General features: G+C 53.9%; 1 protein-coding gene and 1 long non-coding RNA gene across 3 annotated transcripts; one reads left to right on the forward strand and one right to left on the reverse strand.

The window, feature by feature from the left end:
- Positions 1 to 1927: 1927 nt before the first annotated feature.
- On the reverse strand, positions 1928 to 21968 carry LOC121461018. Its single transcript, XR_005976142.1, has 3 exons — positions 21873 to 21968; positions 21228 to 21318; positions 1928 to 2064 (listed from the first exon to the last, which is right to left on the reverse strand). It is a non-coding gene; the product is annotated as an uncharacterized LOC121461018 (long non-coding RNA).
- Arc (activity regulated cytoskeleton associated protein) lies at positions 9148 to 12666 on the forward strand. Of its 2 annotated transcripts, none has more exons than XM_041671702.1 (3): positions 9148 to 11169; positions 11412 to 11551; positions 11738 to 12666. In XM_041671702.1, exon 1 carries the CDS (start codon positions 9416 to 9418, stop codon positions 10604 to 10606), a length of 1191 nt encoding a protein of 396 aa, XP_041527636.1. In that variant the 5' UTR covers positions 9148 to 9415; the 3' UTR covers positions 10607 to 11169; positions 11412 to 11551; positions 11738 to 12666. The 2 variants fall into 2 exon arrangements, with proteins under 2 accessions (XP_041527636.1, XP_041527638.1); XM_041671704.1 differs by having other exon boundaries at positions 11415 to 11551.
- Positions 21969 to 27273: the final 5305 nt, after the last annotated feature.

The raw sequence follows: 27273 nt of genomic DNA on the forward strand, positions 1-27273 counted from the left end.
CCTCTTCTCTTTAGGCATTCTGGCCTGGCAGAAATGTGGAGGGCCCTGCAGGGAGCCCACCCACACAAATTTCTTTTTTTTTTCTCCCAGTCCGTGAAAGTTGACAAGGAGGCTGGGAGGGAAGGAGGAAGAGGAGGAAGGTAGGAGAGAAACCTAAGGAGGGACTGGTTAACTTGGGAAGCAGCTTGGGCTTCCATGCCGTTGTGCTGTGAGAATGAGCCACGCCAGGCTCCTGCAGCGTGGGACTCTGCTCCCCCTCCCGTTTTATTAATAAACCAGGGCAACAGTGTCACTTGGCTCTCCTCGTAAACGTGTCACTCCACTGACTAATTCTTTTTAATTAGAAACAAGGAGACAAAAAGGCTTCATCCTTGGAGGCTTGACAATGTGGATTTCATGAGGCTGAGCTGCTGTGCCCACCCACTGTCCTGGCATCCCTGCTTCCACACCATCCTGGAAGTTGGGCCCAGCCAAGAGACTAGGACAACACTAGGTCAGGTCAGGTGGCCTTGCATATTCTGATGGCCACAGAGGTCACTGTGCTACAGCTTCTGAGGGATGCAGGGAGCTACAGTGACATCTACACCCACTCAGGAGGACGACACAGGGCTACCCGTACTTGCTGAACATGCCCTCTGGCACTGAGATCCTAAGTTCTGTAACAGCTGAGGTGACACAAGGAAGAGGGTGCTTCGTGTGCCCGTCCTCCCTTCCCTTCTTGGCACCCACTGCCACGGTGGCCAATCACCACAGGGCTACAGGCTTTTATTGGTCACTGCGCTACATCACAGGTGAGGACTGAAGCCGGACAGAAGAACACAGAATGGTACTTGAGAAAAGCCTCAAAATCCATCAGGCCCTGAGCTCAGATGTTCTTAGCAAGAGGACACCTTTAGTTCCTGGAATGTCTTCTCAGGTCATCAACAAAATTGCATCAGTAGCCATGTGCCTTTAAGGGTGAGGTTGGAGGCCTTTCAAAACTACTGTTTCGAACAGCGTAGAACTGTTCTCTGCCCAGCTCTGGGGGTGGAGCAGGGTTTTATCTAACTTAATGCCAACTGATGTCCTCCAGAGATGGGGACAGGGTTTCCTTCTGACTACTGGACTAGCTGAGACCATCTGGGATCTTGCACCCCACTGATGCCCTCTCTGTGTTTGGAGGGAGGAGATGGGCCCTTTTGGACAGAGAGCCCAGCTTGCCTCACTTTCCAAGGTGTCATGTGCCAGGATTGAGATTCCATCTTTCTCACCAACCAGGGAGTCAGAATAAAGTCTCCCCAAGGACACAAGCAAAAACACGCACTTCACTCTGACTCTGAAATGCTGACAGTGGGGAAGCCTCTGGGAATGGAGGGTCATGACGCAAAAGGGGTGGTGGGTGACAGTGGCAATGCAGACACCGGCAGTGGGAGCGATGGTCGGTGACAGTGATGGTATTGTTGGGGTTGGCGGTATGGAGGTCAAGGTGCTGGTGGAACCTGAGATGTCAGTGTGGGGGTCACAGTGGGGTCCTGCTGGTGGTCATGGGCTGATGGAGTAGTGCTCGGAGATATGGTACTGGTGGGGACAATGATGGTGAGGAAGTGACTGGGATGTGGTGGCAATTGTGTCCACACCGTCAACGAAGGTCACAGCTGAGAAGTTGTTGTGATGGCCATCTGACCCCTGCAGTATCTAACCGCTTTCTAGAAAGTCCACACAACAGTGGGCTCCTCCTTCAGCTAGGTAGGGTGGCCTACTTCTCAACCGGCCAGTTTGGGGCAGACCCCAAGGCCGACTTCCCTGTGAGTCCAAGGATCAAGTACCATGCCTGGTGCCTGTGATACCTACTAGTAGTAGAGACACACTTGCCTGGCTAGGAAATCACAGGAAGTGGAGAGACACACTGGGCTTCCAGATGTCTGCAGCTGCACAGGTCATCCACCAGGAGCTGGCTGTCACGGCCCACCTGTTTCAAAGCCCAGGACAGAGGCTTGAGAACTCAGTTCAGTGGGCTTGTAGCAGCAGATGAGCCATCCCAGTCAGGAGGAAGCAGAAGAGGATAGGGGTCCAGGTCCAGCACTCCTGAGAAGAAAAATGGAGAAGTCACCAGCCAGAAGAGGTTAACCATAATTGGAGGCCAGGAGGGGACATAGCACTGGCTTCCCTTGCCGTTTTCTGTGTGCCACCCCCAAACTCCTCCTCCAGGAAGTCCTTCTGGTTCTTGAAAATCTCTATTGATTTGGACTCCTCCAGAGCACTGTGCTCTGCCCCTGTTGGTACCTCTTCTTCCCTATGTGACAGAATGAGACGTGTCAGGCATATGTAACTCCAGGCTTCCTCAGAGGTTCTCATCTTGGCATCACGCCATGCTCAGACCAGACCTTAGACCCTTCAGCCTGTACTCACGGCCAGGGCCGCCTGCTTTTCCTGGGACCCGGAACGCTAGGGTACGGGTAAACAGAGACCTGATACAAGGTCTAGGTTTGTTAGAGTCACAAAGTCGCCAGCGGCAGGGGCAATGTGACCAGTGTCTGGCCCCTTTGCCAGGTCCCTGCCTCTTTCCCAAGGCAGGGGTAGAGCAGGAGCAGGGCAAGGCGGGCCCTGGGTGGCAGCAGGCTCAGTGTGCAGAGCCTTCCTGCGTGGGGAAGCTCCTCGCTGCGTCACGGCTCAGCTATTCTCAGCCTCTCTCCTTTTATGGTACCGGAAGGGAAGCAGGCGGATGCTGCTGGGCTGGCTCTGGGGAGGCATTTAAATGAAATTGCAGAGAACAGCAGGAAAACACAGCCGTCAGGGTGGGGGTGGCAGCCTTGGACGCCACCCTCTAACTGGCATGGGCTTCTGAACTCTCAGCTCTGGGGGTGTCTGCATGGGGCAGCTGGCAGCACCCCCCAGCCTGATGGAGAGCTGCTCTTGCATGATCCAGCCCAGTGGGCACACAAAGAGGCAGTGGGTGGGCACTCAGCCTGGCTAGGGCCCCAGTAGAGCAGAGATTGAGGGCGGTTGCCAGACTCCCACCTCGGCCCAGCCTCCCCTGGCTCTGGCTGATTCCTGGACCATAAGTCTGCCCCTGTTCCCCAGCTCAACACTGGCTACCTGGATTTGGGGAACCCTGGTAGTCTTTATTCCTGCCCCACTTGGCAGCTATAGTTCCTAGATCTCTCTACAGCAGGGACAGCTCACACAAGAACACCAACCCCAAATCATTTCCCCACATCTGGCCCCTTTCCACCCTCTCCCTCCTTGTCCTCCCTAGGTTGTAAAGGTTCTGGCCACCTTAACCCTTGGCTCAAGGCTGGTATCCCGGCCAGCATGAGGGAGACCTGACTTGCCCTGATACCTGGTCTCTGCTACCCTCCACATTCTACCCCCATTAGACGAACCTACTTGGCTGTGTTGCTGCCCTTGACCCAAAGTACTGCCCTAGTCACCTGGCAGTCCCTCCTTATCTCTGGCTGTTGGCCTCTGCATACTTGCCCCCCCCCCCCCCGCCACACACACTGTGCCAGCACCTTTGCCCAGGCAGAACCCAGAGCTACCCAGTGCTGGCTGGCAGCAGCTATGCAAGGAAAAACAAAAGGGTGCTGTGACTCTGACAGATATGGTGGCTTGCAAAGCACACTCCCAGATCTGCGTGGACACCAAGATTGGCCACTCATGCCTAGAGGCTTTATGGGGATGCACACAGGCACAGGGCTCAGCATCTACCGGGCCTAGAGACCCCTTTCCTAGAGGCACAGGGCACCAAGTCTTTCTCATGTTAACATTGAGGTTGGCTTCTGTCAACTGAATAAGTAAGCAGCCAGCTGGGTGGAATGAGGAGCCTCATAACCACAGGTCACCCTTCACCTTGAAGAGGAGCCCTAGTGGCTGCTTAGTACAGTCTGCCTGTTGTGTGGTTGAGACCAAGGAGCCGAATGAGTGGCATGGAGTCACACGTGGCCTCAGGGAGTGGCAAGAGGAGCCTTCCTGTCCACGGCTCTCAGGCCAGGCTCAGGCAGGCTGTCCAACAAAGACCCAAAGGGCTTCCGTACATCTATGCTATGTCTCTTCTTTCTACCCTAAACTTTCCTCCTGGCATGGGAGTCTCAAGATCTATACCCACAATGCACACGTGGCCTCTCCTACCTTGTTCTAGATTGTCCTAGCTTGAGTGATGACCATTAGAGGGGCCAACCTGCCCCCTGCACTAAGAGTCCCCAGGAAGGAAGTGCTGGGTGCTCTTTGCCACGTTATGAGGTTCTGAGTAAGGCAAGTTGCAGAGGGCTGTAGCCAAGCTTGAAGCACAGTGGAGGACCACCAGTGGGGAAACTGAGGCAAGGGAAGGGGTGGGGCCTTAGGGAGCCTTACCCATGTTCACATAGCACAAGAAAGTGTTCTACATAATGACTCTAGGAGCCTAGAGGTCTCCCTCAGACCTTTATCCCAATTCCTATCCTGCTTCTGGTCTGGGCAGGTTTCTGTCTCTCTCTGGACCCCAGCTGGGTTAAGTGAGGAACACAGGTCTCTTGAGGACAGACTCCCACAAACCTGTGTTCTTGTCCACTGCCAGGCGGTCAGTGGGAAATGCCTGGGGCACATGGAGCATCGAGGTTGTACAGATTCCATGGAAAAATACCAGGCTTCCTTAGCCGCTGGACTGGAGGTGCTGAGGCAGGAGGCAGGAGGCAGGAGGCAGGAAAGGAGGAGGGAGGAGAGAAGAGGGAGGAGGGTCTGATGTGTGGGGGCTCTGAACGAACAGGCTGCCTTGCCTGTTCCAGGGACAAGGATGTAGCACACAGCCTGCCAGACGGAAGAGGAAGGAAGGAAGGGGGGGGGGGGGAGGCAGGGAGAACGTGTTCCCGTGGCTCAGGAAGAAAGGCTGCCGGCAAGGGAGGGGAACTCAGCCCTGAGGAGAGCACCTCAAACTCTCATGGTTCCACAGGCCCAGCTCCAGTCCTGCCCCCATGCCCTAGCCTGCCTCTGTTATTGGCTAGCTTGGTGGTCTGAGGCAGGTCTCCCACCAAACAGGGCCTTTGTGGAAACCTCTGTGAGAAACAGCAGCCCTGGCTTCGAGTCTCCATTTTTTTTTTTTTTTTTTTTTTTTGCTTCCCTGTCATCTCCCTCAGGCTTGTCCCCGCCTTGATGGTCTCCTTCAGTCTCGTCCTGAACCGCTGTGTATCCCTGTGCCCTGGGGGAGACTGGCACTCTCAACCCTCAGCTCCTGAAACCATCATTGCCCAGCCCTGCTGTGTCCAGAGACTGGCAGTGGGGGTGACCGGAAGTCATTCAGCCAGCAGAAGGCTAGTGGGAGGGCCAGGTGTCCTCCCTCCCGCGGGTGGCTCATTCACATGTCAGCTCAGCCTGAGCTTAGGAGGCCTTAAGAGTCAGTAGGCAGTGGTTTTATGAAGGACTCGAGGTGGGGCCCTCCTACCTTCCTCTCCTGCCCACGCCGACACACAGGAAGGACTCCAGCAGCCTTCAGCTTGGTGGGGCTTTGTTCTCCCACTGCCACAGAGGGAAAAGTGAGGCCAGGTGACTAGAACCGGTTGTGGAGCTGCTCATCCTTTCTCTTCTTCAGACCCACGCCAAATGATTGCTCTGGGTCCCTGGTTTCAACTCAGAGTACAGACCTGGAGTTAGCCAGGGTACCAGGAGGCTGTCCAGAGATTTGATAAAGACCCCTGGGCCAGGGGCTGGGCGGAGGTTCTGCAGATCAGCCAATAAAGAGACAAAAGCCTATACCCCTTCTCCTGTGCCCACACAGATGTGGGGTCTGTGAGTAAATGAGAGCAGAAGCGCACCAGGTCCCTGCTGCCGTGCCCACCTCTGCTGCTCTGGCTTCTGGCTTCATGAGGAATGGGGTCCCACAACCCATATCACAAGGGGAGGGATGATCAGGGTGTTTGTGTGTGTATATGCTTGTTCATGGGTACAGACACACACCTGTGTGTTCACAGTATACCTCTGTGTGTAGGTACGGGGGGGGCACGAGATCTGTCCTTGAATGAGCTGCCCTCCCGCTTATTACTACTGGATGCTAACTGTTCAGCCTTGGGGGCAGGGGGATCTGCTGGGAAGACCCTCTAGCCAGGCAGGGACAGTTGTGCCTCACAGCAGCCATGAAGAGTCTTCAAGCTATCCTATAGGAACAGGGAGGAAACTTGAGGGACCCTAAAGCCCTCATGCCTCTGGGAGTCTAGGTGGTGGGGACCCTGACGTATGTGATTCCTGCCAGGAAGCTTGTACTCACAGGAAATCTCAGGTGGGGAAGAGAAGCAGGAGAGCAGGAGGCTCCAGAGACAGGGGCAGGAGAGGAGGCTGAGGGACACCAAGGGCTCAGAGCTCTCTGACTGACATATTGGGAGGGGGCCTCATCTTGAAAAAGGCAACTTAGTGTCATAGTATCCCGAAGTAAAGGCTGTGAGGTCAGAGCCCAGGGTGTCTGGAGTCCTGGGAGCAAATAGCAGGACCGATGGGGCTACCTGGTCACTTGGATGATCTTAACACTCTAAGGAATCACTGAGGTCACCCAGGCCTGCCCCATCCCTGAGGACATCTGCTTTTCAGCAGGCCATTTAGAATCTGAGGTAGCTTGGCTCTGATTCCCCCAAGTTCTTTCTCTGCATAGGCCCACCCCCACCCTCCCTAGAGCCTTCCCCAACCTTCAACCAATGGGGCTGAGGATGGCACTATTAGCTCTCTCGTGGGGCAGGATTGGAGCATGCGTGGGGGGGGGTGCTGGAGGAGTGTGGGTTAAAGTCCCCCTCCCTGGAGGCAGGGAGCTGGCCTGGCCTCTTTTCCAGTGGCAGAATGTAGCCCCAGGCTGCAGTGCGGGGGTTTGCTGAGGACTTCTGGGGCGGTAATTGGGCAGCGATTAACTGTTCCCAGAGCAGCAGTGGCTGTTGGCTGCGCCTGTCACCTGTCACTGGGCTCCTGTGTTCACAGTTTCTGAAGACCCTGAAGGAGAAGGCAGGGTTCCATGTGACCAGTCACAGTGGGGCTCAGAGCAGAGTGTCTCAGGAACGGTGGCCCAAATGGACGGTTCTCTATGGGTGGCCAGAGGGCCGTAGCAGCTCAGCATTGGGAACTTCTCCACTATTTGGGCACAATTCCCCTACAAATGGGATCTGGAGGACACTGGGCCCTAGGCGACAGTGTGGCTCATCATGCGGTCACCCTTTCCACCTCTGGCTGGCTTGCTTTTTCCTGCATTCCAGGAGGCTGTCCTCTGGCTTCTGTTGTGGGTACATACAGGCTGACTCTGGCCGCAAAAGGGCAGCTGCTGCCACACGTGTGTGCAAACAGAACAGAGTCCTGATGGCTCAGCAGCCTGACCCCGTGGCGTAGGACCTTGGTCAACCTTCAGGTCCAGACTCAGGCCTGCAGCCTCCAGCTCCCAGGACTTCCTCCATAGGACAAATCTAGCTGGTTCCTATTCTAGTAATTTCTCTGCCTGCTTCCCCTCCCGGTGGTGGTGCCCCTCTGCCTGCCTTCTGTGTCCGCCTACTCACCTCTAATTAGAAACGCCAGGAGAGCCATTTGGGGGGAGGTTCCCCCAGAAAGATATTTCCCTTAGGAATGGAAGCCCCGTGGGGGAAGGAAGGAGACAGGTTGGCTCTATGTGAGGCAGGGCTCCCCAAGACTTTCAGAGAGCAAGGGAGGGGCTCTGAGGGGTGCCAGGTGAGAGGATTCTGTAGATGCATGAACAAGAGCGGGGTGGGGGAGGCTGAGGGATGAGTGTACGTGCATTGCAAGTAGGGGCCATAAGTGTGCGTGGAAGGCTGCGAGTGGGGGACATTAGTGTGTGTGGAAGGCTCTGTGGGAGGCGCATTCGCGTGTGTGGAAGGCTGTGTGTAGGGGTCATGAATCTGTATGAAGAGCTGTGAGTGGGGGCACTTGTGTTCATAGAGGGCTGTGAGTGGGGGGCATGAGTGTACATGGAAGACTGTGAGTGGGGGGCATGAGTGTATATGAAGGCTGTGAGTAGGCTAAGTGTTGAGGGGCTATGAGTGTTCAGGGTGTATGTATGAGTGAGAGAGACGGGGGAGCTGGCTGAGAGAGAAAGATGTTTTTGCAGGCACCATGTGTCTGTGGGCCCCTTCAGGCTTCTATTGTGGGCAGTGATATGTCCCCAAGTCACATCAGAGGATGGGAGACCCAGGCCCATATATCTAGCTTGGAGTAAGCCAAGAAGGATGCCCTCCCCCACTGCACCACAGCGCTGTTGCCAGGGAATCGGAAGGGGCCTCCCTCTAGAGGGAATCTCAGCTTCCGGAGCCCCATTCCTTATATGGTAGCTTGCTTTCCTCTGCCAGCTCCTTGTCTCCCCTTCCTCCTCCTCCTCCCTCCTTCCTCCAGTCTAATCTCTTAGAAGTCTTGAAGCTTCTAGTCCACTTCTGGCTGTGCCCTGGGGCTTTGGGGCTCAGCAATGTCGCCTGCTTCTCTCACAGCCCCTATACCTTAGCCCGATGTCTGTGTGGGTTCAGGTGATGCATCCATCAGCTTCCAGGCACTGCAGTCCCGTTCAGCCACTGACATACAGACACGGGTCACTCGACCTTCACAAACGCACCAATGCAGGGGCCCAGAAAAAGCCTTGCCTAAGTGGAGTCCCTCACAGAGTTGGACCAGGATAGAACCTGGGCTTACGACCCTTAGGATGAGGTTGGGCAGGAGCACTGTGTGTGTGTGTGTGTGTGTGTGTGTGTGTGTGTGTGTGTGTGCCTATTAACACAAGGCAGCCGAGGATGGATGGATCTGGTGTGAAGGGGTCCTATCAGGCTCTTCTGAAGTCGTATACTATGTAGTCAGGTTGGGCAAGGGTCAGGTTGGGGACATCAATGATCCAGAGGCGTAGTGTCCAGCTGCCCCCTAAGAAAAAAGACATGAGACCCTGAAGGCAAACAGCAGGTAATAACTTGCCTCACCCATATCCTTGCTGCCCAGGATTAGGTAGAAGAGTGTCTCTGGTCTCCCATGGTCCCTCCTGTCCCAGAACTCCCGGTGGGAGGCGCGCAGCAGAGCAGATTAGTCACTCCGGGTGAGCCGGCTGTGAAGGGGCGGGTCCTTGCGGGCACCCGCGGGAGAGGAGCGAGTAGGCGCGGGGGAGGCGGGGCCTGCGGCAGGAGAGGGCGCGGGCGGGCGCTGGCGCGCAGCCTGGGCACCGCCAATGGGAACCCGGGCTCGGCGAGCTGCCGCCCACGGGCCCCGCGCAGCATAAAGAGCCGCAGCCGCCGGCTCCAGCGCAGTGCTGAGGCGACCAGTCCTCCTGCAACTGCAGTCTCTGGGCCTCACCAGCTTCAGCACCGGCGCGCCTGCCACTCTTGCCGAGTTCCGCGCATCACCGAGCACCTGCCACTGCCGCTCCGCGCCTGCCGCTGCCGCCTCGGCTGCCATCCCGCTTCCGCCCCAGAGGAGTTCTCAGCCTGTCTGGACCCGCTGCACCTGCGAGCAGATGGAGCTGGACCATAGGACGACCGGTGGCCTCCACGCCTACCCTGCCCAGCGGGGCGGGCCGGCAGCCAAGCCCAATGTGATCCTGCAGATCGGTAAGTGCCGAGCCGAGATGCTGGAGCATGTGCGGAGGACCCACCGGCACCTGCTGACCGAAGTGTCCAAGCAGGTGGAGCGAGAGCTTAAAGGGTTGCACAGGTCGGTGGGCAAGCTGGAGAACAACTTAGACGGCTATGTGCCCACCGGTGACTCACAGCGCTGGAAGAAGTCCATCAAGGCCTGTCTCTGCCGCTGCCAGGAGACCATCGCCAACCTGGAGCGCTGGGTCAAGCGTGAGATGCACGTGTGGCGGGAGGTCTTCTATCGCCTGGAGAGGTGGGCCGACCGCCTGGAGTCCATGGGCGGCAAGTACCCGGTGGGCAGCGAGCCGACTCGCCACACTGTCTCTGTAGGTGTGGGGGGTCCAGAGCCCTACTGCCAGGAAGCTGATGGCTATGACTACACTGTCAGCCCCTATGCCATCACTCCACCACCTGCTGCCGGAGAGCTGCCTGACCAGGAATCAGTGGAGGCCCAGCAATACCAGTCTTGGGGGTCAGGTGAGGATGGGCAACCAAGCCCTGGTGTGGATACCCAGATCTTCGAGGACCCACGGGAGTTCCTGAGCCACCTGGAAGAGTACCTGCGGCAGGTGGGTGGCTCCGAAGAATATTGGCTGTCCCAGATCCAGAACCACATGAACGGGCCAGCCAAGAAGTGGTGGGAGTTCAAGCAGGGCTCGGTGAAGAACTGGGTGGAGTTCAAGAAGGAGTTTCTGCAGTACAGTGAGGGCACGCTCTCCCGTGAAGCCATCCAGCGGGAGCTCGACCTGCCGCAGAAGCAGGGTGAGCCACTGGACCAGTTCCTCTGGCGCAAGCGGGACCTGTACCAAACACTGTATGTGGACGCTGAGGAGGAGGAGATCATCCAGTATGTGGTGGGCACCCTGCAGCCCAAGCTCAAGCGATTTTTGCGCCACCCACTGCCTAAGACTCTGGAGCAGCTCATCCAGAGGGGCATGGAAGTGCAGGACGGCCTGGAGCAGGCAGCTGAGCCTTCTGGAACCCCACTGCCCACAGAAGATGAGACTGAGGCCCTCACACCTGCCCTTACCAGCGAGTCAGTAGCCAGTGACAGGACCCAGCCTGAATAGATGGATCAAACCAGGGTCCCCAGCCTGCCTGCCACAACCAGCCTGTGGCCTTTGCCAACTAGGACTTGAGCTGGGGCTGACTCCCAAAGCGGTGCCCTGTTCAGCCTGGCATCTACTCACCCCCTGGCCTGACTCACAGACAACTGCCACACAACCATGCTACATGGACTGAACATGAAGAAGCCCCTCTCCCACAGTGCTCCCACCCGTCACCTGCCCTGGCCCTGTCCCGAGTCACGCTGGCCTTACCCTCCACATTCTCAGACCATCATAGAACACCTTTGACTTCTTCATTCTGCTCCAGTGCCTGGGCCCTTTGGGGCAGTAGGCACCACACCACAGAGCACCCCAGAGCAGAAGCGAGAGCAGAATCAGTGCCGAGAGAACCTCAACCCCAGGGATACAGCCCGCTCCTACAGACACAGCAGATCCAGCTGGTACCCTAGCTGCCTCCCAGGGCAACTGACCAACCTTGGTCAGCATAGCTCCCTCCTAGGGGTGAGCTAAAGCCACAGTGCATCTGAAGCAGCAGACCTGACATCATGGCACCTCCTGGCCTCTAGGTGAGCCCTGCCCCATGTATCTTAGAGTTGGGGTGGGGAGGACACAACCAAGTTCATTTTCCAGGAAGCCTTCAAGGCTTCTCTAGCAAATTAACTGCAGGGACGGGATGGAGTGGAATCAGGGTGGGTGCCAACATAGTGGGCATTGGGACCGCAGGGGTCAAGGAGGGGGCTGAGGAGGGGGCAGTACTGGGGGAGTTTGCTGAGCCAGCTCACAGAGACCCTATGCTTTCTCACCCCAGCAGTGATTCATACCAGTGAAGAAAAGCAGAGCTCAGCTCCATGACTCAGCCGTGGCAGGCGGAGGGTCCCAGAGGGGCTGAGTCCTCACACCCAGCTGAGACAGCAGCTGGCACCTTCAGAGCCAGGAGAATGACATCAGGTAAGAGAGTCTTGCCTCCTGCCCTGATCAGGTCCCAGATCCCAGCCACTCTCCAGATCTCTGGGTTTTCTGAGAAGTCCTCACAGGCCCCGGGGCACCTGTTGGGGGGCAGGATAGCCTACTGCCCCTCCCAGATCTCAGGGTGAGCAGTTCTCTAACCATCTCGCTGCTTCCTGTCTCCCTCAGGTCTCAAGGCTGCTGAGAAGTCTTCCTCACCATGCCTGGAATGGGCACCACCACAGCACCGGCACCGTCCCCTCCTCTCTTGAAGCTGTCTGCACAGAAGTTCCAAGACACTTGCAGAGCAGAGAAAACATGATTACAGAGAGGAGACGCCTGGCAGAGGGCAGCACCCCAACTCAGCCTGAGCTGAAGATGAAGATAGGCCAGCGTGAAGCCAGGGTCTGCCATGATGCCCACCCTGCTGGCTACTAGCTGCCCGCCATGAGCCACTGCAGCTTGAGTAGGGTCTGTGCTCCTCGCCCTCTTTGCGCAGAACCCAGCTCGCTGTGTGGCCATTGGCCCCCCCCGCCAGAACCTGGCAGGAGCCTTAGGGCTTGGGCCCCAGCCCAGCCTCCCCCTTCCTGCTGTGCCCTGCCTGCCGGTCCAAGCCCAGCCCAGTCCCAGGAGACCCCAGGCCTTGGCTCCTGGGCTGTTCCAGGCATTCCCTGCCCTGCCGTGCAGTGGCTCAGCTGAATCGCATCCAGCTGCAGCACCACTGCCTCGTGCTGGCTGGTCACTGCTGTGTCTGTGGTCTGAGTAGGCCTTGTTGAGGTTCCTCGGTCTGACTGGTCCACTGGTGTCCTGGGACCAGTTCCACTGACGTCTGACAGATCCTATGCCCCATGCCCCTGCCAGTCCCCACAGCTTTATTTTTGCACATAAGCTACGACCCATATTCATTTGTTTGGCACAGGGTGTAGGGAGGTCCTTGGGACTAGGGAGACCCTGAAGATCACAAGAGAGTGTGGCTATCCCCTATTCCCATCAAGCCTTGAAAATGTAGTCAGGCCATCTGTCCATACCATCTTACCTCGAAGACAGATTTTTATATAGATATAGAGATACAGATATATATATATATATATATACACACACATATAAGATTTTGTTAATAAAACCATGGAACTTCCTGGAGTCTAGTTTGTGCTGTTTCTCTGGCGTGTGGGCTGGCCTGCTCCTCTGAGGTTGACTGCTCAGGGAAGTGCAAGGAGGGGGGGCACAGGGACCAGAAACAATGTTTATGGACCCCAGAGAAACTTCTGGAGTCCTTGGCTTGGAAGGCCCTCAGGGCCTCCAGAGGCCAACCCCATGGCCTCTAGACCTGGTTCATTCCTGGCCTCTGACTAGCAGAGTTTGTTAACTCTGATGTCGCCTGCTGGGGTGCAAGGAGTGTTGCGAGGGATCTTTTCTGCAGAGTCAAGCTCGTTCTGACTCAGCCTGGAATCTATGGACAGGGCTAGTGTCCTATCTACGAGGATAGCAAGTGCCAGCTCTCTGACCTTTAGTTTTCTTAGCTGCAAAATGGGAAACCATCTTTAACTCTGTCTAGGCTTGGGCTCAAGACCTTTGAAATAACCTGTTTGAGGTGCACAAAGGCCTCACTTCTGTGAAGCTTCTGTGTCACTTCAGCTACACTGCCAGGTTGTTATGAGGGAGGGGAGGTGAACTATAAGGGGTACAAACCCATTCCAGCCAGGCCTCAGTGAGTAGGACCAGCAGGAGACGAGAGAATGGTGGCAAGGAACTGTCTGCTTGTTAGGCTATACCATCCTAGTCTAAGTCCATGGGCAGCTGTTAAGCAAACTAGCATCCACGGAAGAGCACTCACTCACCTGGAGGCCATAGCTTTGTCCATTGGCTTTCGATGACTCCCCATCCACACACACAGACCACATCACACCACACACACACACACACACACACACCACACACACACACCACACACACACACACACACCACATACACCACACACACACACCTTGAGCCCTTGAGCTCAACTATGAACTTTCACTATACCTGCGAGACACCTTTGAAGCACTGCAGAATTCGGGTGTGCTTGAGTGATCCAGTGGCCCAACAGATCATGACAACTACCATGGTCACCTACAGATGTCCACTGTCCCCTGTACTGGGGGTTCTGCTTCTTGGAGCCCCAGGCAGGCCAACCAGGCTAGCCAGGAACAACATGAGCCTAACTGAGCCCAGCTCAGCCCAGCCCAGCCTGGGAAGAGCTGCACCTTCTGGGGCCTGGAAGGAGCATGGCACCTGCCCAGGAGAGGATCGAGCCTGCCAGACTCAGAGCAGAGGCCTGGGAGGCAGGTTACAGACGGAAAGGAGGAAGCCACCTGCTGCCAGGAAGTGTCGTCACCCTCGGTAGGGCCAGCAGGAGCCACGAGTGCCAGGGAAGATGAAAAGACGCCTCTTCCCTTCTCTCCCCCTAATTCTTTTAAACACTGAAAGAGCTGACAAGAGGCAGGGAAAGTGGCAGAGGCAGAGGCGGATGCCACCACAGAGAAAGGCCGCTCTCTTGCTCCCACACTGCTGCTCTCGAGAACCTGGGACCAGACACAGTTTTCCTTTTAATAAGCTGCCACTGTGGATGACAGGCTTTCCAAACACAAGCAATTTGAGACACTGTTCTATGTTTCTGTACCCAAAGAAACAGGCAAAAGGCCCCACATGGGGTGTGACAGGGGGTAGAGGGGCTGGACCCATTCTCCCTTCCTGTTGTCCCCCTCACTGTGTGCTTCACCAGCCCTGGCTATACCAGCCCACTGGGTATCATGGAGTGCTTAGTCTTCTCACAGTATTGCAAGGGAACTGAGGCAGAGAGAGCTGTGCTTGCCTCAGGTTTGGAACTGAGCTGGGTCTGTCATAGGGGCTCCAGGATATCCTTTGGGCTCATCCTGAACAACCAGTTTGGCAGGACTCTGATCATATCCCAAGGCCATGGCCTTTTTTTGATATTGTGAGAAGTCAGAAGCTGGCTTTAGTGAGCTAGTGAGCCGGGCAGGGCGTGACAGCATGGACTCACAGCAGAGCAGAGGTGCAGGTTCGGGGCCTCTGCCTTCTGTAGATAATGAGGCGTGTGGGAGAGATGGCCACCTTTTCAAATGGACACGGAGGGTTAAAGGGACCTCCTCTGGGCATGGGTAGAATGAGTCCAGCCTCCCAGGACTCAGCTGAGTCCCAGGTAGGGAGGAGTCAGAAGGACATCAGACTCCTTACAACTTAGTCCTGGGTTCCTGCCCTTCTGCGTTTCTCTCCAATGGAGAAGGAATCTAGAGTCCAGAGGCCCTTCATCCTGTCCTTGAGGGACAGACCACATTTGAGGATCAGTTTCAGTGGCTTGGCTCAGTCCCACGACCCTTTACAAGGGCACTCCGAGTCTTGGGGTATCTCTCAGTGGGTATGGGTGATCTGGGGGATTAGTTCAAGATGGGTGGCCCTAGGTATGTGAGTGGGTGCCCTGGGGATGAGGTGGGGAGGAGAGGAAAGAAGGGAGGGCCAAGTAGCCTGAGAATGGGAGAGGAAGAGGAAAAAGTGGGGAGGGCTTGGCCTCCAGGCTGAGGGATTTGTCTGGAGCATCCTTTCCTTCTGTCCCCAGTCCCTCCTCTGCTGGGGCCTCTCAGCCTACCCTGCCAGGGCACAGCATGCGTTCCTATTCTCTGAGCCCAGGGCAGAAAGTGCAGTGAGGTGCCAATGGGAGGGACCTGTCAGTGTGGTTCATTCCACAAGGCTCAGGGAACCCAGGGCATTGCTGGTGACTGGGGAGCAGAGACAGGGACAAGAAGCAGAAGGACACCCACCGACAACCCTACCTCAGACTGGCTGTGTGCCCTTCAAGCTGAGCCAAGGGATACTCGGAGACCAACCCTGGCTGTTCATGACAGACTGCCACCAGCCAGTGGAGGAGGATTAGCAGCTGTGCTACTGTGACCAGCCACCCCCAGGCTTCAGGAAACCCACTGGTCACCATGGAGGAAGAGGCTCCATCACCATTCACCTGGACACAGAGTCAACAGACAGTAGGGTCCTATGTCACCCCACCACACAGACACACACACAGACACACACACACACACACACACACACACACACACACACCACACCTATTTCTTCCTCTGAGTTTTTACAGGCAGACTTATTTCCCGGTCTGGGCATGTTCCATTTGCCCTGGGCTTGGAAGGTGAATGGAAAAGATTTGTTGAGAAAACAGATGGCCAGAACTAGCCAAACCTGGGGTTGTCTGTCCATATGACTTTCTTTCTTTCCCCTTCCATGAGGGGCTAAAGCTGGATCCCCTGACACAGGGTGCGAATAGGAGAGCCAAAGAATAGGAGGGAGTATCTTCCTGTTGTACTGTGTTCCTGTCCTGGCCTGTGACTGGAACCCAGAGCAGGACCACAGGCCCCAGGCTTTTAGGGCCTGTCTGGGAGGACCTGTTAAAAATCAGTTGCTTCTGCCTGCCACCATTAGGGGTATGGCAGACAGTGTCTTGGGAAGTGTCACAAACAGTATGTCCACATGAGGCCAGGGACAGGTCTTACCCAAACAGCAGTGTAGCCAGCTGCAGTCCTGCTTGTGATGTCAGGTCTAAGACACATTGAGAATGACAAGCTTATTGGGTCCCTGCTTCTGAAACCTCATGATCTGGCCCCACCTGCCAAGCTCAGCATCTTTCCTGTGTTTTGTTCTTGTAAACTTGACTTTCTTGCTGTGTGGAGGCCAGACAAAAGGCAGGGGCTGAGTTCGCGATGGTTCTACTGAGGGTCAGAGAATTGTCCAGATGGACCGAAGATAGCGCTCTACCTGAGATAACCTGTCTCCTGCTCCCACTGACCCTTGACTGACTCCAGCACCTATGGAGCCCATCCATGGGCCACTTGTGACCCCTGCTTCTAGCCACCTTCCTTCTACCTCTGACAGGTTACTCCTTCTTCCTCTGACCTCTCATTCCCATAGGAAGAGAGGAAGATTTTCAGGTGCCTCCTCTCTTCCGGTTTCCCTCTGCCTCCTCTGGAGGGGTTCTCCCACGCCTGCCAGCGCTTCTAGCTTGTGCCCTAGTTTTGAAGGCACTGGGTGGCATACATTAGCCTGTTTCCTCTGAGAAGGAGGCCAACACCCACTTGGGTATGGGGGCTCCTGTATGGGAAAAACAGGCACAGGACACAATCCTCTGTCCAGAAGCCCCATTTCTGTCTGGAGTGATCTCAGAGCTGAAGTGTCCACTCCTTATGTGTGTGGAGAAATTGAGGCCAAAGAGAGGTGAGGAGTCAACAGGGCATCCTCCTGTCTGTCCTTCCTCAGCTCCTCCCTCAAAGTTCTTGTCCCTCCCATCCCATAAAGTCCAAACCAGCAGCCCTTCTGGGCCTGCTCCAGAATGACCCTTGCCTAGACCACCACAGGAAACCCTAATGCTCAATCTCATGACACCTTAATAGGGAGAGCCTGGCCTGAGTATTAACAGACGTATCATGGCTGCTCTAGAAGCTGGCTGGACTACACCATCATGGGTACCCATTCTGCATAGTGGGGCTTGCTTTCTCCAAATGCTAGCTGGTTCCTAGGCCTCCCCACTCTGCCTGATAATCCATAGTCACAGATCTAGTATTTCCGTCTCTGTCGCCTGCTTGGGTTAATCATTCGGTTAAGAACAGTGGCTTCACACTGTTCCTTGCTCAGAATACTGTCTTCATGAAGCGAGCTTTAGACTTGAGTTCCTCCATTTTCAGGGCTGGTACCACATCTTGCTGAACAGTAAATGGCCTCCATCTGCTAGCATGTTAGGAAATACAAACTGATCGACTATTTATGCCCCCAAAAGAATTATACCTGTGCAGGTGACACAGAATCTTATCTGAAACACAGTACATGAGCTTGGCAACCACAGAGGATGAAACCCTTCACCTTGGGTTATAAAGGACCTCAAGACCAAGACCTGGCAGTCACCCTGACCTCTTACCAGGCACTTCTCCGGCACTCCTCCGTGCCCACACTCCCGTCTGTGCTGTGCTGTGGGACAACGGTCTGTATTCTGTCCATTATATTTTAAATAAAACGCTGATTGGTCAGTAGCCAGGCAGGTAGTATAGGTGGGACAACCAGACAGGAAGTAGAGGTGGGAAATGAGAACAGGAGAATTCTGGAAAGAGGAAAGCTTTGTCAGCAGTCCTGACCTGGCTACAGAGCAAGCAAGATGTAACTGCCTCGCTGAATAAGGTACCGAGACATGTGGCTAACATAGACAAGAATAATGGGCTAATATAAGTTATAAGAGCTAATAAGAAGCTTGATCTAATGGGCCAATCCGTTTATAGTTAATGTAGACCTTTGTGTGATTTCTTTGGGACTTAACTGTGAGAACCGGGCAGGACAGAAACTCATTCAACAGTGCTGAATCGCACCAGATGCAGAGCTCTACGGGACACTCAGACACAACACTGTCCTCTAGGCAGAAAAGACCTCTCAGCATGAATGTCAGTTAATCTGCCTGTGAGTCCCAAGGCAAACAGGAGTCATCAGCTGAACCACAGAAACCTTGTGTCTGTCTTTCCTCATCCTACCCCAGGGTCCAGCCAGCAGAGAGACCTGGATAGAGGATCGGGGACCAGTCTGGTTCTCACTGTCACACATCTCCAGTGTCCCCTCTATTCCTCCTCTCTCTCCTGTCTCTCTGTGCACCTCCATCTTTTGCCTCCCATCTCTCTCTTCCCGCATCTGTCTCCATTTCTGATTCCTTATCTGTCTCCCATTGCTGTCTTTGTCTCTCTCTGACTCTCTCTTTCTCTTGCTCTGTCTTGCTTGTCTCGGCCTCTACTCCTGCCATTCTCCTTCTCTTTGTGTTTCTTTCCCTGGCTCTGTCACCCCCTATTTCTCTCCTGTTTTTTCTACCTCTCACATTCTTTCCCTAGCCCTCCCCATCCTCCCAGGCTCTCTGCCCTCACACAGGTTGAGTAAATGTCATCCCTGTAAGGAATGGCATCGGCTCAGGAATCCCAAGACCAAGTTCTCAGCACAAAGGAGATCTACTTGCCCCAGAGGGACAAAGAGCGGGGAATAAGAGACAAAGACAGGATTCAGAGGGCAAGGGAGAAGGGAAAGGGAACATGTAAAAGGGGGAAGGTGTATTTATCTCAGAGGTTTGGGGATGACTCTGGATAGAGAGGAGACAGGCATGGTGAATAGGTCAATGACATTTATAAAGGGGGAAACCCTGTGTTAGGATGAGGTGCTTAATTTTAATTAGGCATGTTAATTAGGTGAGCCAAAGGGGGCTTTTGATTGCTGGACTTCAATATTTTGAAGTATCTCTGTCCACCCAGTGTCTCACCAACGGCGTGCTCTTTCTCTGACCTATTCCCTTTTCAGAGGCACAGCCCTGGGAAGGCAGGGCAAGTGGCAGGTGAAGCTGGTTCTGTGTCTCTCTCCAAGCCCACATTGGAGCCTAGCCCTATGCAAAATGTGATAGGACACTGGTGGGCTGAGAGAATACCAAGAGAGACAAAGTCCTGCCTGGCAACTATCACCCAAGGATAGCAGCCACCTGAAGAGGACGTGGCCCTCTTCCTCAAAGGTGTATGTCCCTGCTAGGATGACTCAGAAACTTCTTCAGCATGGAGTCAGGGCCAGGCAGGGATTTTGGGAGATCTCTGTATGGAGACTCCTGCACACCTTCGGGAGCCATGCCCTTACTCCTCTCCATGGGCATATGCTGCCTCACCAGGTCTCTGGGCTGTGCCATGGGTACCCCCTCTATCTTGGCCCTTGTCTGCTGTTCCATGAGGACAAATTCCCCTGTGCACCAGCCTCAAGATGGGCCCCCTCCCTGGCCAACAGCTCCCAGTGGACTGGGTCCTGTGTACAGGTGACCCTTCCTCCAGAACTCAGAGCCCAGGCTGAGGCCGTTGACAGTCTGGCATCTTCCCTGCCAGGAGCACGGCTGTGAAGGAGGCTATTTTTAGACTCTGTTAGCCCCCATAATTATCTCGTCTGCTTGGCCCTGGCACCTGGTCCAGTCCCTCTGGAAGATGCCAGTTGTCTCTTAATGCTCAGGGCGACTGGGGACGAAGGGATGGTGCCCTTGTGAGCCAAAGTCAGGGACAGTGACAGTGGTCAAAAGCCTCTTCCATTTTTATCTTCTCCCTCCTCCCAGAGGCTCTGTTCTGTCCACTCCACAATGTCTGCACTTGACATAGGCCAGCAGAACCTCTCAAGAGGCCCTGACACTTCCTGGCAAGGGAGGTTGGAGGCTTTGGAAGGTGGTTCCATTTTCTCTCCCGAGCCCTGGAAATAGACTTGGCCGCCGGGCGGTGGTGGCGCATGCCTTTAATCCCAGCACTCGGGAGGCAGAGGCAGGCGGATCTCTGTGAGTTCGAGGCCAGCCTGGTCTACAAGAGCTAGTTCCAGGACAGGAACCAAAAAAGCTATGGAGAAACCCTGTCTCGAAAAAAAAAAAAAAAAAAAAACGAAAAAAAAAAAAAAAAGAAATAGACTTGGCCTCTGGGAGCCAAACGCTGACTCTGGGATGAAATAAGAAGCTGGTGGTTTACGCAGACCTTGGCATGTCTTGGAGTCACACTCATGGTAAGGAGTCTGTGGCTCCCACTACACCCAGAATCTGGAACACACTCTCACGGGCATCTACTCTCTCCAGACCCCTCAGGTGAACCCCTTGCTGCATAGGGCTTCCCTGTAAAAGCAGACGGGGTGTGGACTGGGGATTGTGCAGGAAGAGGGCTTGGGGTGAAGTCAGCATCTCAGCCAGAAAAGGGAAGCAATTCTCCTGAGGCCAGGTCCCACCCATGGCTCTAGTTCCTGCTCTGGGCCATGAGATCACCCCTCAAGTCTGCCTGGTGAGGTTGTTGGGCCATAGACATCCCCTCCTTCTCTGGTACCTATTGCTGCTTGCTCTCCTCTGGGTGGCAGCTGGAATGGTTCGTCCTTTGGTACCTGAAGTCTTGGGTCGGGACCCCAGAAGCTTTTTTCAGAAATGCCTTGCTCTGCCGACCTCTCCCCAGCCTGCTCTCCAACCCTCTGTCCACTGCAAGAATTGGAGTATCTCCTTCCTTCAGGAGGCCTTGCTGTGCCCCAGGCAAGCCCTCATTGTCACAGCCACGAGGCAGCGAGGTGCTGACCTTAACCTACCTCCCTACTGAGGACCAGATCAACCCATCAAACCTGTGGCCACGGTTGCCTGCTATACATGACCTTGCCACTGTGACCCTGCTCTTTCTCCACTTTCACCTTATGGTGGGCAGACTGGGCCCTTCATGTGAGATTACCCAGCATGGATCAGAAGACAGCAGCCTTGTGGTGGGGCTTGAGATGAAGATGGGTCTAGTGTCATCACGAGATGTCAGGGAGTACCAGAGGAAGAGAGAGGGAGAGCTGAGAGGACGGCAGAACAATGGCAGAACGATTCAGCAAGTACTCCTTGCTGTGGCTGGCATCAGAGACCAGGGATATGTCAAGAGCCCTGAGATGTGGTAACCACAGAGCCTGTCCAAGGCTCTCTGCAGCACATTCTGAGGAACAGCTGTGACACCCCATGCATAAGCTATGGCCCATAGAACTGTGAGACAAGGATTATTTCTGCCTCAGCCTCAGTAGAATAAAGCAGGCCCTTCCCCCTCCTCACTGTCGCCACAGTGCCTCTCCGTGTCCCCTTACCTGTCAATAAAGCCATGATGGTGTCAGTTCCTGTAGCTGCCGCTGGGCTGACATACAGGTGGCATCAGGCATAAGGACAGCGCTCTGGGAACTGCCATAGGGAGGTGTTAGCAAGTGCTGGTTGTGACTGATCTTCACACACTGAACAGCAAGGCCACCACCATTCAGAGTGAGCCCGAGGGCAAGCTAGGATGTCAGAGACTGGTCATGTGCCCTGGACCTGAGCCTGGGTCTTCAAGAGAAGCATATGAGCCTGCCATACGCTGGAAACAGCAAGGACAGAGCTGCTCACTGGACTCCAGCCTTAGCGAAGGGAGCTGATCTCTTGGCTGCTCCCAGCTGCTCAGTTTTGAAGCTGTTGCTCTTTATTTACCTTCTCCTTCGTGTTTCCACCTCTGCCCCTCCCCCACCCTCTAGACATTGCTATGGGAACCAAGCTAGGGTAACCACAGCATCCCTGATGGATAGGTCTCAGACCCAGCAGGCGTGTGCCTGTGTGGGCATTTATACATAGATTGGGGGCTGTGGGTTGAAGAAAGGTGCCTGGGAGATTAGAATCATGTTGTGGGGGTGGAGGGGAAGGAGGGGGCTAGAAACCATCTCTTGTCATACATGCAATGCCCCAACCAGGATACAACCCCTCACCTTTCTTCTCGGTCCATCCTTACTATCATGGGTCCTGGTCACAAAAACCTCTGCTTCCTTCACACTGTCCGCCCTTAGACCTTCCTTGAACTCTTCCGATCCCCTCCTCTTTACTCTACCATCCTTGGCTTCCTCAGCAATGGACCAGCAGAGCTGCAGGCGGTGTACACGACCTTGCTTGGGGACACGAGGGTGGCTCCTGTGAATCTGCAAAATGATGTTCCCTTCCTCCTGACTTGTGTTCCCCATTTCACAATGTGTTTGCTCTTGTCCCCTCTTCTCTCCCCCTCTACAGTCTGTGGCCACCTATAGATGAGTGTAAGGGACCTGGACAGCCAGCATCACCAGCTCTGTAGGTGGCAGTGGTATGGCTCTGTGTATAGCCAGGAGCGATTCTCCCGCTAGCCGCAGCCTACGCCTGTCACTGCTTCCACCCACAGGGAGCTGGGGAGCTCCGTGCCTGGAGTCCCAAAGAGCTGCGTGGGCGGAAGGAGAGCCTCCTCCCCTCCCCCAGCTTAGCCAGTGAAAGGCTCTAGGAGATACAGGGTGGAGGAAGGTTCCTTCTATTTGGGGTCCTGAGTCTCACCAGACCAGGTTCTCAGGGCCAAGCCAGGTTCCCAGGGCCAAGCCCAATCTCCCCCTCAGACAGAGCCCCAGGGCAGTTAAGTCAAGAGAACCAGCAGGCATCCCAGACAGACACTCTTTTCAGCTCTCACTGGCCACAGGACTCATCTGGTCAATGTATTAAATGCTTCATACATGGATACATGGTAAGATATTTTGCACATACTAGGTAAGATAAAATACACAAGTAAAGTGAACTTCACCCATCTCATACCTCCCCCCCACCACACACACATACACACACACACACACACACACACACACACACACACACACACACACACACGGCTAACAGAAAACGCTAGTCATGGTGGTGACTCACAGTGCAGCCTCTGTCCACGGTGCTGACCAGGGCAGCGCCCACATCCTCCACCGGAGGCCAACAGGAAACAGGAGGTAGAGGCAGGTGCTATGAAGACTGGTTTTCCTGCCCAATACAAGGGTTGGGACTAACAAAGGTGGACCTCAGGAGATGGAGCCCAGGCTGCTGCTCTCCTAGGCTCCCTGGAGGTCATGTGTACTAAGGAGCTCCAGGCAGAATGAGTGCCCCACAGTCTCTGTCAGAAACCTGTACTCACAGAAACATACACAGACGCATTTATATCAGTCCACAAAGCAGAATGTATTGACTAACACTAATTTGCAGCTTCTGTTTGTTTTGCTGGCTGCAATTTGCCAAGTGGTCCTGATTTCCTTTGATGGCTGGTGGAGGCAAATATGTTATTTATTCCCATTGATTATTAATATTAACTCTCAGGTAACACATCACACAGTGAAACACACACACACACATACACACACACACACACACACACACACACACACACACACACACATTCTTGACAACAAATGCCAGCAAAGCTTTTAAAAGCCAGCAGCAAGACTTAAGGAGTTTAGAGAGGCCTTACTGGAAGCAGAGGAAGACAGCTGATGGAGGGGCAGTTGTAAGTCTCAAAGATGGAAGGAGAAAGACCACCAACCCAAATAATCATCATGGCCAAATGAGTTAAAGCAAACAATTAATTAAAGCAAGCGTGTTTATTCATGTACTGCCTCCCCCTAAAGGAGCTGGTTTGAGAGGTCAGCCTTGGATGTGGAAGACAAGATTTTTATAGTTCAAGAGTAAGGAAGTTTCCAAATGGGAGATCTGGCAGGCAAACTAGGTAGGATTACAGGAGCAGAGCATAAATATAACAAGCTAGTCATAATAAACTCCTGAGGCAGAGACCTAATGGCAAGGTGATTGTAGCAACAGGTGGTCATAAAAAGGTAACTGGAACAACCCTTTTAAAACAAAAGAAGGGTTGCAGGATAGTTATTAGCTTTCTGAAACAAAGACATGATTTCCTTTCCAGGAACAGGCAGTTTAGAAACATTCATAGTTAAGGTTACAGGTGGGGCATAGCCCAACCCTTGAGAAACAAAGGTTTAATCATAAACAGAATTGAATCTAGCTTGTCTTTACTATAAGGTGGCCTTTAAGCCTAAGATGGAGACAGGCTGGTTCTTCACAGTGTCTCTCGTGGGTTAGGAAAGATGTTAGGGACCCAGGTGGAGCTACTGAGAGCTCAGAGCCAAGGGGCAAGAGCAGGCCCTGCAGAGCTGCAGAGGTTCAGGGCCATAGAAATGAGGAACAGGTATAGGACCAGGCCTGGATGGACAGACAGTAAGTTGAGCTGAAGCCCTGGGGACAGTCCAGAGTTCTCTACCTGTCGGTATCTTGAGGCACACGCTGGAGGGTCAGATGATAGCTGTGCGGAGGCCATTGCATTGCAGTGTTAGGTGTTTCCTGTTTCCGGAGTCACCCTCCACCAGCCTCATCTGTCAGGTTAAAGGAGGATCAGGGGACAGCAGGGACTTGGTCCCTTCCAGGAATGACGATTTCCTGCTCCAACTGTTCATTTTTCCCCCACAAGGACTTTGCCATTTGGAAGAAAAAAAGCCCCTGATGGAAAGAAACGAGCCTGGGAGGGACCAATGAGGAAGAAGGAGAGAGAGAGTCAGGAAAGGTGTGGGATGCAGGGAGGACATCAGGAAGGGGAGGGGGACTTGGCATTCTGTAGCCTCGCCTGGTGGACTCCCAGCTCTGGTACTTCTCCCTTCTCCATGGCTGCCGCTTTCCTAGGCTCCTCATCTGCAGCCCTGCTAGTCCCTCCTGGTGCCACTCTCTTCCTCAATTTAGGGTAACAGGCCAGCAGAAAATCATCCCGCCCCTGGCCTGTCCCTTTCACACTCCAAACCCCCTATAAAGCCCCACCCCTCCAGCCCCCTGTTGCCTCTGTTCCTGCTCAGAGGTAGCCATCCTACCGTGCTTCTCCCCAGTAAATCTCTGTGTGAGGTTTGTGGCATGGTGTGGCTTTGTGGTATATCTTGGCTCCTCCTGACTGCTAGATACTCAGGCGGTGGCCACTATCAAGTTCCAGTCTGTGGCTTTTGCTAACTCTTTATCTCAAAGGATGAACTCATCAGAACCCCTAGATGGTCAACCCCTCACCCCAGGCCCCTTGTAACAGTTGTGGAGGCTTGTCAGGGATTCAAAGATCACACCCCCACCCCATCCCTTACTTAGATTTGAAGACTTTAAGTTTGATATACCTGACTGAAAATTGCAACAGGATTCAGGGATGGCTGTGATTATCTGGTGCCCCAAGCAACCTCACAAAGTGACAGGACCCTCTGGTCGGTTAATAGAGATGACTTCCCCGTCTGCCTTCCCCCCTCATTTTCTTTGGGGACTAGAAAGAGTAAGAAACTAGTCTTCAGAGAACAAAGGCTCTAACCTCATACAACTAAACAGAGATCTAAACCAGGGCAAGTGTCATACCGCCACTCCTAAGCCAAGAGTCTTTGTTTGCCTCCCACCCCAGGAGAGCTTTTTATCCTAACCCTAAACTGTCCAGCTCAGCTGTCTCAGAAACATTTGGGTGACATGTTTATTCCTGGGCAAGACCCATGAGATATGCGCACCCCTCAGCCGAGCATCTCCTGGGCAAGATCCATGAGAACTGAGCATTTCCTGGTACCCTGTCCGGACCCCCCTGACCACCCCGTTCTGCCGTCCTCCTTTCTATTGCTGTGTCTACTCAGCCATCACCCGCTTTACCAGCCTTACTCCTTTTCATATGACTCAAGGAATTAAGGCTTGAAGAGGATAGTGTCGCTAGTGTAGCTGATCGTGTTCTGGCAAATATTGACTACATTTGCCAGGGACCCTATATTGTCTCATGGTCCCTAGGAATAAGGGCTTTTATCTAGTTTGCTTTCTTCTTTTTCTCTTCTTCTTTCCTCTTCTTTTCTCTTCTCTCCTCCTCTCCCTCCTTCCTTTTCTTTCCTTTCTCTTCCTTCCTTTCCCCTTTCTTTCTTTCTTTCTTTCTTTCTTTCTTTCTTTCGAGACAAGTCTTTCTGTGTAGCCCTGGCTGTCCTGGAACTAATGTAGACCAAGCTGGCCCCAGACTCAGAGACTCTCCTGCCTCTGCCTCGAGTGTTGGGTGTGTGCTATCATACCTGGCCTAGTCTGCTTTCCATTGCTATGATAAACACCAAGACCAAAGACAACTTAGGAGGAAAGGGTTTATTTAATCTTTACAGCTTAACAGATCATCAATGAGGAAGTCAAGGCAGAAATGCAGAGGCCATGAAGAAGCATTGCTTAGGGCTTGCTTCTGTGGCTTGCTCCTGCGGCTTGCTCCTTCGGCTTGCTCCTGCAGCTTGCTCCTGTGGCTTGCTCAGTTCAGTTTTCCATATAACCCAGGACCACTTGCCCAGAGTTGTCACTGCCCACAATAGGCTGGGTCCTGCCACATCAGTCATTAACCATACCCCACAGACTTGCCTATCGGCCAATATAATGGAAACATTTTCTCAATCCAGGCTCCCTCTTCTCAGATGACTCTAGCCTGACAGCTGACAGAAACTAGCTAGCATAGCGTTTCTTTGTCCAAACTGACATTTGTTTTTCCAGTCAAACTCTTGTAAACTTAGGGGTGATTGGCTTCTGTTGCCTCACGGAGCCCTCCCTCCAAAAATCAGATGGCAAATCTTTTGTTTTGAGGGCTGGTACTATTAGAGACATTTGAAAAACTATGATAGACCAGGGACCAGGGCCCTGCAGGCAGGAATCTCATGGGTAGAAAGAGGAGCCGGTTAGACAACGGAGCAGAGCCATGCATGGGAAGCTGTGGAAAACCTACTGTCTAGCTTGGCCCTTTTCTGGGGACAGACTAGGCTGCCCTAGCTGTTCCTGGGGAGCACTGCATCCCCCCAACCTCAAGCAAAGGAGTTTTTAAATTTATTTTTATTTATTTTTTGGCTAAGGAGCCTGGTTTCAAGGCTCCCCAGGGAATAATGAGAAGTAGCCATCTGTTTTATTAGGATTTTTAGTGCTGTGATAAGGCATCATGACCATAAACAACCTGGGGAGGAAAGGATTTATTTCAGTTTACAACTTCCAGATCACACTGAGGTGCTGAGGGAGTCACAACAGGAACTCAGACAGGACAGGAACCTGGAAGCAGGAGCTGAAGCAGAGGCTGTGGAGGGGGGTTGCTTATCAGTTTACACCTCTTGGCTTGTTTAGACTGCTTTCTTATAGTACCCATGGCCAACAGCCCATGGGTGGACTGTGCACAGTGAACAAGATCCCCCCCCATATCTGTCAATCATAAATAAAAAAAATGCACCATAGAATTGTCTTCAGGCCAGTCTGGGGGGAGAACCCTCAATTGAGGATCCCTCATTTTAAAGAACTCTAGATGGTGTCAAAAGTTGACAAAAAACT

This window comes from Microtus oregoni, unplaced genomic scaffold (genome assembly GCF_018167655.1).
Source record: "Microtus oregoni isolate MIOR12 unplaced genomic scaffold, Mior012 000022F_ref0000154, whole genome shotgun sequence".
Classification (NCBI taxonomy): Eukaryota; Metazoa; Chordata; class Mammalia; order Rodentia; family Cricetidae; genus Microtus; species Microtus oregoni.

What these genes read in the sequence shown, in the direction of transcription:
- Arc (XM_041671702.1), top strand. Translation starts at nt 9,416, where the DNA reads ATGGAGCTGGACCATAGGACGACCGGTGGCCTCCACGCCTACCCTGCC.